The sequence below is a fragment of the Psammomys obesus genome, unplaced genomic scaffold, assembly GCF_907164565.1.
Source record: "Psammomys obesus unplaced genomic scaffold, mPsaObe1.curated_primary_1811, whole genome shotgun sequence".
NCBI classification, from domain to species: Eukaryota; Metazoa; Chordata; class Mammalia; order Rodentia; family Muridae; genus Psammomys; species Psammomys obesus.
Window position 1 is genome coordinate 15,314,598 of NW_026596120.1, and position 14,546 is coordinate 15,329,143.

A 14,546-nucleotide genomic window follows, 5' to 3' on the forward strand; every position below is an offset into this window, starting at 1 on the left:
GCTCACAGGCGTGCACCATCGTGCCCAGTTTATGAACGCTGGGGTTCAAACCGAGGACTTTGTGTATGCTAGGCAAGGCTCTACCAACTGAGCCACATGCCCGGTCTAATCTTTAATTATTTTTTAAAATCACTGCAATAAAAATAATTGGAGATAAGTCTTCTTTAAGGAAGATAACCAGTGTCAACCCCTGGCCTCCACGAGCATGAGACTTTCTCTGTGTCTCTTTCTGTCTCTCTCTGTCTCTCTCTCTTTCTCTCTCCTTCTCCCTCTCCCTCTCTGAGATTGCTTTGCTTTTACACTCCTGACCTACACAATTGGTTCTCCACCCTTTTCCTATACTAGGTATGTAATACAATTTTTCTGCTTGGTTGGAAACACTATTTCACGGAGGAATTTTCCAGGCTCAACTGTGACACTGATCCCAGGGTCCCTCAGAACTAACAGCAAGGAAAGACTGCCCCCTGGAGGTCTACCTTCTAATCGCAGGCAGACTCCACTGTCAGCAAGCACCGCTTACATAAAAGAGTAACTTGCTATAATCTGAATCTCTTCAAAGGATATTTCAAAAAACACACTCTTTTTCTGTTCCAAAGGATATTTCATTAGCACCCTTCTTTGAGCCCAGCATTGGAGAAGAAACCACAAGAAATACAGAAAAACAATGGAACATGACACTGTCTGAAACAGTTACAATTTCTGTTCCCCACACAGTACAGGAACGGAGCCCAGGTTAACAGGCTGAAGTCAGGAGTGGAGACCTTCAGAAGCCCGCGGTGGTGAGCTCTCACCACAGCTGTGGTGCTGTGGCGCCCGCCACACTGAATAGTGTGTTCAGAAGCCTGGACTCCTTCGTAGCAGTAAGCCATGAGCACTCCACGGCTATGCTGCGTTCATCATGTTTCTTGCCATGGCAACCAAAGGCTCACAGAAACCGGATTGCTTATCTGCTCATCTTCCGGGTGAGGATCCCAACGCCCAGGGCTTAAGGGTTGGTTCCTCACTCTGTGCTTAGCTCAGTCCCCGTGAGCGGTCATTCACTGGGCCCTCCGATCACGGCACACTGAGGGAAACAACTTAGTGCCCTTCGTTCAACACTACGGTGATCAGTGACAGGATGAAACAGTTTTCCCACACAGTGACAGAAAAATGACCTGGCCCCAAGCTAAATTTCACTCAGGATCTGGACATACAGAACATGACTCTAGCTAGCCATGATCTACAGAGGAGAAACTATGCCCTGTGGTTTTGTCATAGGAACCAAAATTGGGACTCAAATAAAGCTTCCCTTCCAGTTGCAAACATTTGTCATGCAGTCCTTGAGCCCAAAAATTAGGAAAGATGAGCTACGAGGACCGAGACACTCGTTATCTTAGTCATTTTTCAGAATCGTGTATTTTAATGTCTGAGACATAAAAAAAAATCTAAAACTGGCTTCTAAGACATTAGCATCTGTCAAACTGACAAGCCTCTTTTCCCCCTAATGGCGCCAGTCTTCAAAACTAGACAGACACCCACTTCACAACTGTCTACCACTTAACTCACACCAGTCAGCTCCGGCTGTGACAAAAAGCAAGGCAGCTGCATGACTTTTAAACCAACACAGCATTCCAGGAGTGGGGAAATTCAAACCAAAGAATCTAGACCTCCCTCAGTCTGATGCTTTCGTTTTAGGAAAGAAACTGAAGCTGGAAGATCCCTTTTTAAAAGTTGCTAGGATACAGTAGGGGAGCGGGGATTCATGCAGGGAAAAGAGATGATAAAGACAAGATACTCAAGGACAAGGAAGGGGGGGGGGTTGGCAATCAGGGCTCCTGTCTCTACGGAAAATGGGAATCTTGTGGCTTTGTTCTTTGGTCTCCTATGGGGGTTCAAGCAAAGTGTCCAAGTGTTCTGAAAGAGCACATAGTCATTTCTGCAAATGTCAATCCCCACAAGCAAACTGTGTCCAGCTTACCTGATTGCCACGCCTTCCCTTTTCTCCCTTGGGGCCTTGGATGGAATTATCAATTCCAGGTTCTCCCTGAGAAAACAAAAGTTGGCCTTCCTCAGATGGACAGATAAATTAATATATATATATATATATATATATATATATATATATATATATATATTTTAGAAAAAGGAAAAGAGACAAAAGGAAGAATGGTTTTAAGGAAAAGGAGGAAGGGCTGGAGAGCCAACACTGAGGCAGAGCAACTGCATATCATGTCCAGGGTTCTGGGTTCTATTTGTTGTACCAGTGAAAGGAGGTGGCTGTCAAGGAGGGCCCTTTCCATTGCCCAGACCTGTTTATGTAATAATCCCAGATGCCCAATCCAATTACAGTCCCAACTCTTCACACAGCAGAGCTTCTGTAAGATGGCTTGACTTTCAGATCCCTAGTTCATTTCAATGCAATAAAGACAGACTGAACAGATGCCTCATTAGCCAGCGCTAGATCAATCTTTGCCTCAGCACAGTTCTCATGTCCTCGGTAGTAAAGCAGAAGAAACCCCGCAGCCATCACTCACAGGATCTCCCCTCAGCCCAGGCTCCCCACGATGTCCAGCTTGTCCAGGCAGTCCTGTCAAACCCTTAAATTACAAAGAAAAGAAAGTGAGAAACGAATCACATCATAAAATCACTCGATGCTTAAAAAGAAGGTATTAAGAGGGGAAATGAGGATCAGATTTTCAGGACATCTTAGTACTTAAAGGGTAACATATTCACAGTCAAAATGGCATGGTTGGGGGAGACATTAACATAGCATTTCTGGAAATCCTATGCTGGGCCCTGTGTATGCATTAGCACACGTGACTCTCACATGTCAAGAATGAGTCCTTCTGCATACACTGGGACCCAGGCCTCCCTGGGTCTCAGCTCTGGATCTTTTCACCTCTCCTTGATGTTCTATAAAGAATCACACGAGGGGGCAGTAGTCGTGGCTGCTTTACCTACCATGCATCTGGGTATGATTAACAGTAAGTGCCCGTGGGTAGAAGGAGGAGGAATGATCATTGATAGACTCTAGCACTTAAGAGGGTAAGGTGTGACCTTATAGGGCCATTTTAGGAGTTTCATATTTAAATTTAAATTTAATTTAAACATAAAAATTAAATAAGAAATTTAAAACATTCGATACCTAGTTGGATGCAGGGGTCCCACTGTGACTTATCATCCTCCTTCCTAGGCCCTTTCTAAATCACACATTCTCCAGAGCCATCCTGTGCCTGTAGCCTCAGTGGTGCCTTCCTTACCCTTACCCAGAAACAGCCCATAGCCCCTAATGACTCAGTGGGAGGAAAAACAAAAGTAAAAAAAAAAAAAAAATGCACTGAGTGGACCTCAACTTGGCTTTCAGGACATTCCTCCTAGCCCTTATGTCTTTCTGACTCATCTTCTACTCCCTGCAGAATTGAAGTCCTCCTTCCTACCCTGAGTCTTCAGAACTCTGCACTTTTCCTTGTGACTTTTTCCCAACTGACATACCCATCCATTCTCACAGAGATCTGGGGAAAAAGAACCCCACGATTACCCCTGGCCCCTGGAATTCTGGGGTACCCTCTATCCCTCTGTCTCTGCTCAAAAGTCCCACAGGGCCTCAGGACCAGTGGTAGCACAGAAATCTGGGGGAAAAGAACCCCACGATTTCCCCTCTAGGGTACCCTCTATCCCTCTGTCTCTGCCCAAATGTCCCACAGGACCTCAGGACCAGTGGTAGCCATCTTGGCCTCTTAGTTATTTGTCCTTTATGCTTCGTCACATCTTCACTTCATGAGAAAAAAAAAAAAACCTACCTGAATGCATTAGCCTGTCCCACCTTGTCATTTCGCTATTTCTGTATTTGCTTCAGTGGTGAGCTTAAATCTACTTTGACGATTACTTCACCAATGTCTGCCTCTCCCCAGGAAAGCCAGTCCTGGAAGGCACAGCCACATATGCTTTACTCCCCATTCTAAATTGTGTCTGGATTCCAACAGACGCTCGACTGATACTGGTGGTGCCCAAATGGAGGGGAAAGACCCTTTCTGTTTTCCTCAACCGTGTCCTATTAATTCTTTATTTACATCCTTTATCATATCTTACATACAGTCCTTGTACAAACTGTATTTCCTATACAGGTTATTAGCCCTCTGTTGCCCAGATCCATGACTTATTTATCTTTGAACTACTCCCTGCAGACAGCAAAATGCCCTCATGGGTAGGAGGCACCTGATGGACATTTATTGAATTTGGCTCAATTTAACTGAAATGTAAAGGTTTTTGTGTCGTGGAAGCATGGTGCCCCACACTGGCTCCAAACTCCGACCCACAAAGTTCTAGTTTTCAGCCGGACTATTGTCAAGTTCTTCTAGGGTCTGATTGACAAAGTCTCTCTGCTTTGGCAAGGCTCCAGGGTCCAGGGTAGGATCTGGGACAGGATGCGGAGTTCCCCTGTTTGTTTTATCTCTTGGGTCGCCTACCTGATGGCTCAAGCAACTGATGAGCAACTGATCACAAAAGATGATTGAAAGGAAAAGAAATAGGAGAGAGAGCTCAGGATTCCTTCTCTAGGTCTAGGGACTGGTTACATTGCTACTAAGGAGGAAAACTAACTGCGAGGGGTTGTATAAAGGTACTCTCTGATCTGATATTAGCTCCTGTGATGGGGCAGGCCCCTGCAGAGGCCTCCACAGGCTAGAGTAAACCTTTTCCTGCTTGTCCTAAGCTGATAGTTAGAACCTGAATCGCTGTTAACTTGTGTTTGTAAATTGGTAAGAAAAGGGGGGAAGAAAGTAAGCAAAGACCATTCACGCACACATACTCAAGGGGAAAAGGTGGATGAAGTTAAGAGCTTTGACTTCAACAAATTCCCACAAGCTTACATGTGATGATGATGTTGACTTCTGCTAACATCTCCTCTGTAGAAATTGCAGCAAGTTTAGGCTTCCAGTTCCATAGTATTAGTCCATATGTACACATAGACAATCAGTCATATAGACCTGTTCATTTCATACACACATTCAATGGACAATACAAAAGGAGCTCATTGCATACAGACAGACAATTGACATACACACATGTAACATATGAACAAAAAACAGACAGACGTACATATTTACATGTAAATTCATATATAAATACATGTTTGCAACTCATGGATGAAGGGAATTTCAGCCAGCTTTCATTCAATGGGCTTCCACTACCAGGCTTCTGCCAATTGTGTGTGTGAGTGTCTTTGGCTACCATTTATTGTATATCCTTTATACCTCTGAGAGAAAGCTCCCAGAAAAGAAATTACCTCATAGTCAAAACGGCAATTAATTACAAAAGCAGATTAATTCTAAAATACAACAGGTTACATGTTTTAAAACTAAACATTTATTATCTATGTATCTGGTATGTAAGTCTATAGTGAGTTCAGAATAAGAAAGGTTGACAAGGCCTAAAGGTTAATAGAATCTAAAAGTTACAAGAATATATGCCTTTTCAATTAAGACTGACCTAGCTAAACATTTTTCAGCTATCTCTAAGTTTATACTGAGTTCAAGACAATAATTTTATCTGTCTTTCATTTTAAGAAACAAAGTAAATTTAAAATGACAGTATATAATGCCATAAGGTGACAAGGTATAAGGAATTACAACAGAAAGTTTGTATATAATGACATCAAGGTTTGTACTTAATTAGACATTTCTTGGTAGTCCCATTATAATTTGAGCTCATGGGAAGTCTAAACCAACTTATATTTATGGTATATACCAGGATTCATAATGAAGGCTTAGCTTGAAGACACAAATCTGTCTCAAGCCTGTCGCCTGGTGAGGCATCTGGAGGTCCACAAAGGTATTTATTGTAGCCATAAATTTTCCAAAGGTGTTTTAAAAGTTCTAAAACAATTTAACTTTTAAAATTGTTTGAATCAAGTCAGAAATTCCATAATTGGGAATTAATTCATCTGAACAGTAGTAAATTCCCAGAAAGTGCTAATTCACACCATATCAGATTATAGAAAGATTCAGCAGTGCATAAAGAATGAGAGTCAGAGACTGGAAGCAATTCTGGGGTGTATCATGGTACAGACTTTTCAAAATACCAGATCTCCTTCCAGAAGGCCCACTTGCCTAATGAGCTTCTTTAACACAATGGTTCCTGACAGACTATCTAGTTGGAAAGTAAACCTTAAAGAGATGTTCCTTTTGACTCTCTCCCTTCTATACAGACTATCTAGTTGGAAAGTAAACCTTAAAGAGATGTTCCTTTTGACTCTCTCCCTTCTATTTCACTTATCAGAAACATGGTCCACACTGCTGATCATGCATGAATAAAAGCACTACTTTAATTTCACACAGAGTACAAGCAATGACAAGCAAATAAATTTAACCTCCTATGTAAACCTAGCAACCAATAAATGCTGACTCTTAACTGTGTTGATAATGTTCCTCCAGCCAAGTTGGACTCTATGCTCAATTAGTAATGTCTGTCAGGGGCACAGAATGGGAGAGGTGAAGTACATGCAACAGGTATCTCCCTTCCCCTATACAGAACTAAAACTAGGACAGAAGACAGTAAATACTCACCATCAAAGATGTATAAAAAAGGGATAGCCCTATAAACTAGCACAGTGGAGAATTGTATAGCAACTTCTCCAAACTGAAACATTTTATCCTGGAGAGAGGCTACCATGGATCCGAGAAGTAAGCAACTCACAAGTCTCAGGAAGTTCCTGAAATATCTAGGGCTCACAAGTCTTTCCCAAGGGAAAGGAGATGCTCTGACCAGCCAGTCTGCCTGAGAAGACTCTGTAGCTTGACCTTTCCAGCTGTCTGCAAATTGTACATGAAATTCTAGGATTGCAGCTTCTCTGAGGCATCACCCATGCTGTGGTGGGCTTTGTGGTGAAACAGTTTCTTTTGAGTCATACATACCTCATAAGTAACCCTTCACTCAAACATTTGAAAGTAACCCCAGTAAACTCATGAATCATCACTTTGTTCTGCACTTGGTTTGCTATCTGGGGTGAGGAGGCATCGGTTCACATCTCCCTAGGAAAAGTCTCACATAACATCAAGGAAACCATCACGAGAAAGAAGGAAAGGGAACTAGACAATTAAAAGCAGGTTAATATTCAATTGATCACTGAAGTGGGATCATGGAAAAGGCAAGCACGGTGAGGGGGCATGTAAGCATGAAGAATATCCTAGAGGCGGAGGGTGGTATAGTTTGGCTGGGAATGAGGATGGAGAGTCCTGGTGAGAGACTATGCCATCAGTGACAGGGACTTATGAGCCACAGAGCAATGAGCTCACTGTACAAAGCGCAAGGTTTAGGTCCTACACTCATGCAACTCGTTTCAATACCCACCCTTCAGGCCCTGAGGAAAGCTTTCAAAGAGTCGTCTAACATGACCTGCCTTTCACACGCAGTCAGCCTCAACCACTAGACGGTTCCTTGCCACAGCTTAAACTGTTGGTGTCTGTTTGTGCATGAGAAAGATGACAGAGGTAAAAACACCAGCATACTTTACCCTATTGCCTCTGCTTCCTTTCTCTCCAGACAACCCTTTGGCTCCACGATCACCCTAGGAAAAGAAAAATAAACATGTAAGGAATCATTCTACGATTAGTCACTCCTGAAGCTTTTATCCTGTAGTTTTACATTCTAGCCAAGAGTGGGATGTGCATTAGCACTTTTGACAACAGGGCAGATCAGGGGCTCTGAGTAACTCTCGCACCAGAACAATTTCAAATGCCACATAAATTAAAACTACCCTGAGGTGCACTAATAAGATCACGAACAAAAAGAAATGCTTAGGGTTCTCAATGAAGAAAAAGTAGGACACAGGTAGGATTTTAAGAGAAACAAAGAGAAATTCTTGAACTGGAAAATGTAAGTGAAGCCATGCGTGGTGGCGGTGCATGCCTGTAATCCCAGCACTCAGGGAGGCAGAGGCAGGTGGATCTCTGTGAGTTCGAGGCCAGCCTTGTCTACAGAGTGAGTCCAAGAGAGCCAAGATTACACAGAGAAACCCTGTCTCAAAAAAAGAAAGAAAAAAAGAAAGAAAGAAAGAAAGAAAGAAAGAAAGAAAGAAAGAAAGAAAGAAAGAAAGAAATGAATTTAAAATTCAATTGATGTGTTAAATAGCAGAGTAAACAGAAGAGAGTAAAGTTTTAAAAAACTTTCCGTGGTTGAGAACCACTGAAATGAAGGAAGTAAAGGAACCGGATGCTATGCTTTATGTCCTGGCTGTCCTCCCTTCTTCAAGGTCTATGTGCTGAATCTTGGTCCCATTGTGCTAGTGCTAGGAGATGCTATGGACCTTTAAGAGGCAGGGCCTGGTGGGAAGTCCTCAGGCCACTAGATAAAGCTCTTAAAGGGGACTCTGAGACCCCAGACCTTTCTTCTTTTTCTCCTTCTTTCCAATCAGCAAGTGAGCAGATCTCTCCACCACACTCTCCCCACCATTGTTCTCTGTGACTCCCCCATCAAGGGCTTAAGAGAAATGGATCCACCCAACCATGGACTCAAATCCTAAAATCATGAATGAATATAAGCCTTTTCTCTTTATATGCAAATTACCTTGGGCATTTCATTATGTGATGGGAAGCTGACGGACACAATACAAAAGCTAAAAATTCCAATAGGGTAATTTTCTGAGGATTTTCTAAGATCTGTAGAAGGCATAAATAGATCCAAAAGCTTAACAAGTTCCAAGCAGAATAAATAAAATGAAACGTACACCTGGATACATCATATTGAAACTGTCAAAACTAACAGCAATGGGGATTTTTTTTATGCAACCTGATATATATTTTTGAAATGCTGCTTGCTGAGAAATAATTATTTTGACAGATAGCTTCTTAACAGTAATAATGAAAGATCTAAGGCAAAAGAAGCCAGAAACTAAGAAATGTCATGCTGAGAAAGGAGAACTCTCAAAACAGAATTGTTTACTCAGTGAGCTATCTTTTGCATAAAAAAGGAAAAGAAAACATAAAACAAAGAGGTTGCGAGAAACAAAAGCCAAGGAAGCTTATCATGAGCCTGACTCTTGTTAACAGAAAGTCTGTATTTTATTTCTTCTGGGTTTTTTTGTTTGGTTGATTGTTTGGGTTTTGTTGTTGTTGTTATGAAAATATCAACTATTATAAGGAAGCTATCTGTGATGCTAATAAATATTGGAGTAAAGCTAAGAGAATGTCAGCTATTTAAAACAATATTAACAATAAAGCCCAAGGCTGGGAAAATGGCTCCATTGCTAAGAGCACTTGCTGCTCTTCCATAGGACCCAGGTTTATTTCCCAGGATCCACATGGTGGCTCACAACAGCCTGTAACTCTGGCTACCAGGAATGTAATGCCCTCTTCTGGCCTCCACAGGCACCTTCACGCATGTTCACACATGCACACAAACATAAACCTTTTTTTAATGTCTGATTGCTGGAACTTAACAAAATGTAAGATGGAAATGAAATTCAGGACAATAATAGGCCATCTGGGAGAGGGTGGCTGGAGTTAAAGATCCTTGTATTGGAATGGGGACAAACATCAGTTTAAACCTTGCTGCGTGTGCCTGTTAAAATGACTAATCAAGAAAAGCTGTCCTCCTTGTAACAGTATATATGCCAGACCAATATGAGAACAAATGAGAGGATTATCTGTGGTGGAGAAAAGAAAGCAAGAGGGGGACGGGAAAGGAGGGAAAGTGGGAGAGAGAAATGAATAGGAACAAAGGATATTGGCAAATGTGTATGAAGATGCCGTCATTTTTACGTACTAATTGAAATTTTGAAGTATTCTGTGAATACTGTGAAATAAAAGGTTACTTTTCCCTCCAAGGCAACACTATGAACAAGGAGGCAGGTAGAATGTGAGAGCCAAAAGATGGGGAAGAATGCGGTATGAAGCTGCCTTCCCGACACGACATGGCTATTACATCCTGAACTCACAGCGGCAGTGGATGTGTGCACAAGACTGGTCTTACCAACATTCCAGTGTGGAATGGAGAGACCACACCCTCTCCCAGGAAGCCAGATGATTAATGGTTGCCTTGAGGTGGGGATCAGAGTCCTCGGTGTTGTAGCCACTGGTGAGCTGCCCTTGCTTGACAAAATAACCTCTTACGCTTATGCACCCAAGCCTAACCTAAAGCAGGGGCCACCAACAAAATGACATGAAAATAGGAAGGGGACTTGGAAAGAAGCAGAGTTGAGTGGAATGAGGGAGATAAGATAACGGGAGTGTAAAATCAAACTACATAGTGTGTGTGTGTGTGTGTGTGTGTGTGTGTGTGTGTGTGTGCATGTAATGAAATTACAAAAGCCTTTTTAAGAGTCAAAAGTTGTTCTTCAGTCCAGTCCAGTCTGCCAATGAAAAAAATAAATTTTCAATTTTTTTTTAAAAATCACTCTTTCAAAGTTATATGTAATTAATTTAAAATATTGATGTAAGGTGTTTCTCAGATATAAGAAAGAAAAGTTTGATGAAATGAAGGTGGTTGGTGAAAAGATAAGGAGCCAGTTGTGGTTAATCCCAGCACTCAGGAGGCAGAATCAGGTAGAACTCTGAGTTCATGGCCAGCTTGAACTACATAGCAAGTTCTAGGCCAGCCAGGACTACACAGGGAGACCCTGGATAGATAGATAGATAGATAGATAGATAGATAGATAGATAGATAGATAGATAGATAGATAAGGAGATGACAAGATACATAAAGCACATAAAGGTACTTGTTGCCAAACCGGGCTATTTGAATTCAATCTCAGGACCCACAAGGTAAAAGGAGAGTACAAACTCCTGCAACCTGCGTGTGTGCAGTAACACGCACACATACACACAGAAATAAAACAATGCCAGAGTAGTGAGCAGAAAATATAAAGCAAGATAGTCCCATACCTGTTCTCCATCTAAGCCAGCAGCGCCTCCCTCACCAGGGCTGCCCTGGGCAAAGGAAGGGCAGAGGTTAGAGAGGAGAGAAACACCGGTGGGGGGGGAGGGGTGCAGTGTTTCTTCTGTGTTAATTTCCTTGCTACTATTTCTTCTTTGGCTGACAGAAGAGTGTAGCGCTTCTGAAACAATGTTAACACCACACCCTATTTGAAAAGTAACTATCTGGTCTTCCAAAAACCTTTCTTACGGCTTTTCCAGACCATTCCAGGCGGAAGGATAGGAGAGGGAAGAGAAGGAGGCAAGGCACACATATGTGGCAAGAAATAGACTCCTTTCACTTTGAAACATCGACAATAAGCAAGTCCTTTGCCAAACTGGATGAAGTGTCCCACTGGCTGTCACATTCTGAAAATGGCCATGTAGCTAGTGTGGGCCATGGCCATGCCTGTAATCCCAGCATTCAGGAGTCTGAAGCAGGAGGATCAAGAGTTTAGCCAGCCTGGGCTTGTTAGTGAGACCATGTCTTAAAACATAAATGAAATTCTCTCTCTCTCTCTGTCTCTCTCTCTCTCTCTCTCTCTCTCTCTCTCTCTCTCTCACACACACACACACACACACACACACACACACACACTGCATCTTTTGAAGAAAAACAATCAGAGTTTTGTAAGCCAGATGAAAGCTACTTCGAAAGAGTGGGTTTATCCCTACAGTCCACCCAAGAAAGTCAAACAAAATTGAATCAGCATACAACAAGAAGCACATCAAGATCTTGACTTGGAGCTGATGTGACACGTTTGCCACAGGCCTGGGAAGATGATGGAAGGTTCTAGAACACATGAGTAAGCTCAGCCCCAGAGTCCTGGTCTGTCTTATCATCTTGTAAATGTTCCCCCATGGTAATGAGGGGAACACAGAGGATATGAAAGATGTATTTCTGGAGCAAATAAGTGAACAAATAGATACCTTGATTCCGAATCTGGAGTCAAAGTTATTCATTTATTGTGACACCCATTTTGTCACTCCTCCCCCATATCTTACATCCTGACCCCACTCTCCCCTCCACACCATGAACTCAGAGCCTCCTCTCTTCAGAGCATCATGTGTGTGACAGATAGGCTAGTTCAACTATTACAGCGTTATCTAGGCTTGCCAATAGCATTGTATGTCACAGTCTTTGAGCTTAAATATTTGTTTTCCAAACAGTCACCCGTCAGCCAGGCAAGGCCTACTTCCTTGTCTAAGAATCTGAAATTTCACTCAAGCCATAGAATAGGGCACAGACTCAGCACTGGGTTTTCCAGTGGTGCTGTCACCCAGGGCCAGAAAAGGGAAGATAGTCATACCTTTTCTCCTGAAAATCCTCTTGCTCCCTGAAGTTATGAAGAAACAAAATTAATTAAGCTGTATATAGACCCAAAAGAGTGGTGAAGTTATCATGCAAAATGAAATAAAAATAAAAACATTCCTGCACTTATACATCAATATTTACAATAAACAAGCTAGGAAATCAACCTGGGTATCCATCAATAAAGGAATGGATTTTTTAAGTGTGATACATACATACACACACACACACACACACACACACACACACAATGGAAGATTATTCAACCATTTAAAAAAGAAAGAAAAGAAACATTCTGTCATTTTGGAACTGTAAGGCATTGTGTTAAATAAGCTACACACAAAAAGACTAGTAATACATTTATAGAAGTTCTTAAAAGTAAAAATAAAAAGTCAACCTCAAATGTAGAATACTGATCACTAGAGGTTGGGGAGGTAATGGGGCAGAGCAGAAGGGCAGGAAGAGGCTTAGGTTTGACTGATGTCATCTATGTGCAGCTACTGAAATAAGACTTCATTCATAGATACATATTAATCAAAATTAAGATGAAAAGAACTGAGGACTGGGGTATAGTTCGGTGGCAGAGTGCTTGCTTAGGTCATGTGAGACCTTAGATGTAGTCCTACATGCTAGAGACAGAGGGGGAGGAAGGAAAGGACAGAACGGAGGGAAGGAAGAAGGAAGGAGAAGAGAGGAGGGAGGGAGGAGGAAAGGTGGGAGGGAAGAAAGGAGAGGAGAGGAGGAAGTGAGAGAGAGAGAAAGGAAGAAACTGGGCTTGGTGAGATTTTTAAACCATTGATGTGTTTACAAAATCTTGATACCTCACTTGAAGGAAATACACTTAGTAGATCAAACTGAAAGCTCCTCTCTCCCTCCAGTGAATGTAATGAGTCTCACGGAATTTCCCCCACTTCCTATGCCTGGTGAAAACTGCACCTTGAAACATAGTAGGGGTTCAGAAAGCAGCAGTGGCCTGCCACTTATATTTATAACGATCATGTTTTCCTCAGACAAAGTTGAGGCCATACTGAATGGCAAGCATGCAGAGGCTTCTGGGAACAACAGGACAGAGTCACTGAAAAAAAAAAAAAAAAAAACCCACTTTGGTGGCACATGTGGGACACAGTGTTTGGAAAAGCTCTCTTTAGGACTTTGATGCTGTAGATAATTCTTCTGAGTTTACTGAAGGAGATCCTCCAATCCTAGAAGCTTCAGAACTGTTTAATACAATAATTTAAAGGGGGGCATTCTGCTCATCTCCCCCTTAACTGTTGAAATTCGGGGTTCTCGAGGCTACCTTCCAACCATCAGCATGCTCAACTCTTGTCTTGAGGGTCTTCTTTTCTGGGACCAGAAACTGCTCTGCCCAAATGCAGGATAGGCTAAGGTACTGGGGAATTAATGCCTCGTAGGACCAACCCCCAACTCCTTCCTGGCGGGATTTGGAGTGGAAGCCCACGCTCCCTCATGTCTAGGGACAGGGCTCAGGCTCACGTTCAATACTGACCACCTCAGCACGGCCCTGCTCTGCCCACAGGCGGAATCTCATAGTTGTCTTTTAGGTCTCTTTCCCCTCTATCTTACACCATTACTGTACTCCTGGAGTCTGCTGGGATCACCTCCCTCCAAACTCTCTGCAGATTTTACTTCCAGGCAGCCTTTCTTAGGAGCTAAAATTCCATAGCGATGGCAATGGCGAGGGATCAGGATGTTTCTCCAAATCAAGGAGTGAAATCACGAAAGGCAAAGGAATCTCAAAGTCCAAGGTCACACCCACCTTAGGTCCTCTCACACCTGGACATCCCACCTCACCTCGAAGTCCAGGAAGACCCCAGGGGCCTCTCTGTCCCTGTGAAGAAAGACACAGGAAGATACTCAGGCAACTGTCTCCATACCCACCAAAGCAATTCAAACCAGCAGTGACGCCCATCAAAGGGACCGGAACACAGATGGTCCCTACATTGTCACACCTTCAAACAGCTGACCATACATAACCTACAGGTCACCAGGTTATAAATTCATCAACTGGACAAACCGAGGCCCCAGGGGGGGAAATGATATGTTTATCCCCACAAAACTTCAGAATTCAAACCTCAGATTTGTCTTAACATTCCCTTCAGACTGCTCAAACTATGGTCTCACAGAGAATGAGCCATTGTTTAACATTTTGTCAGTGACACCCTTCCTGCCCCAAAGGTCCCTGTTTGTCAACTCTTTATATCAGCAACTTTTTCTGTTGAGATCAACTTTGTTGGATCCTACTTAGGCCTGGGGTGGGTTTGCTTGTTTGTTGGTTTGTTGGTTGGTTGGTTGGTTGGTTGGTTGGTTGGTTGGTTGGTTGGTTGGTT

At 42.6% G+C, this 14,546-nt stretch overlaps 1 protein-coding gene across 1 annotated transcript in view; it reads right to left on the bottom strand.

The window, feature by feature from the left end:
• Positions 1-14,546, bottom strand: part of LOC129693156 (collagen alpha-4(VI) chain-like) — a 112,853-nt gene that overhangs the window by 44,738 nt on the left and 53,569 nt on the right. Inside the window, exons 16-21 of the mRNA XM_055629840.1 lie at positions 13,976-14,047; positions 12,197-12,223; positions 10,857-10,901; positions 7,490-7,543; positions 2,514-2,576; positions 1,958-2,023 (exon numbers count right to left, since the gene is read on the bottom strand). Of these exons, the coding sequence (XP_055485815.1) occupies positions 1,958-2,023; positions 2,514-2,576; positions 7,490-7,543; positions 10,857-10,901; positions 12,197-12,223; positions 13,976-14,047 (327 nt within the window). The remainder of the gene's footprint in view (positions 1-1,957; positions 2,024-2,513; positions 2,577-7,489; positions 7,544-10,856; positions 10,902-12,196; positions 12,224-13,975; positions 14,048-14,546) is intronic.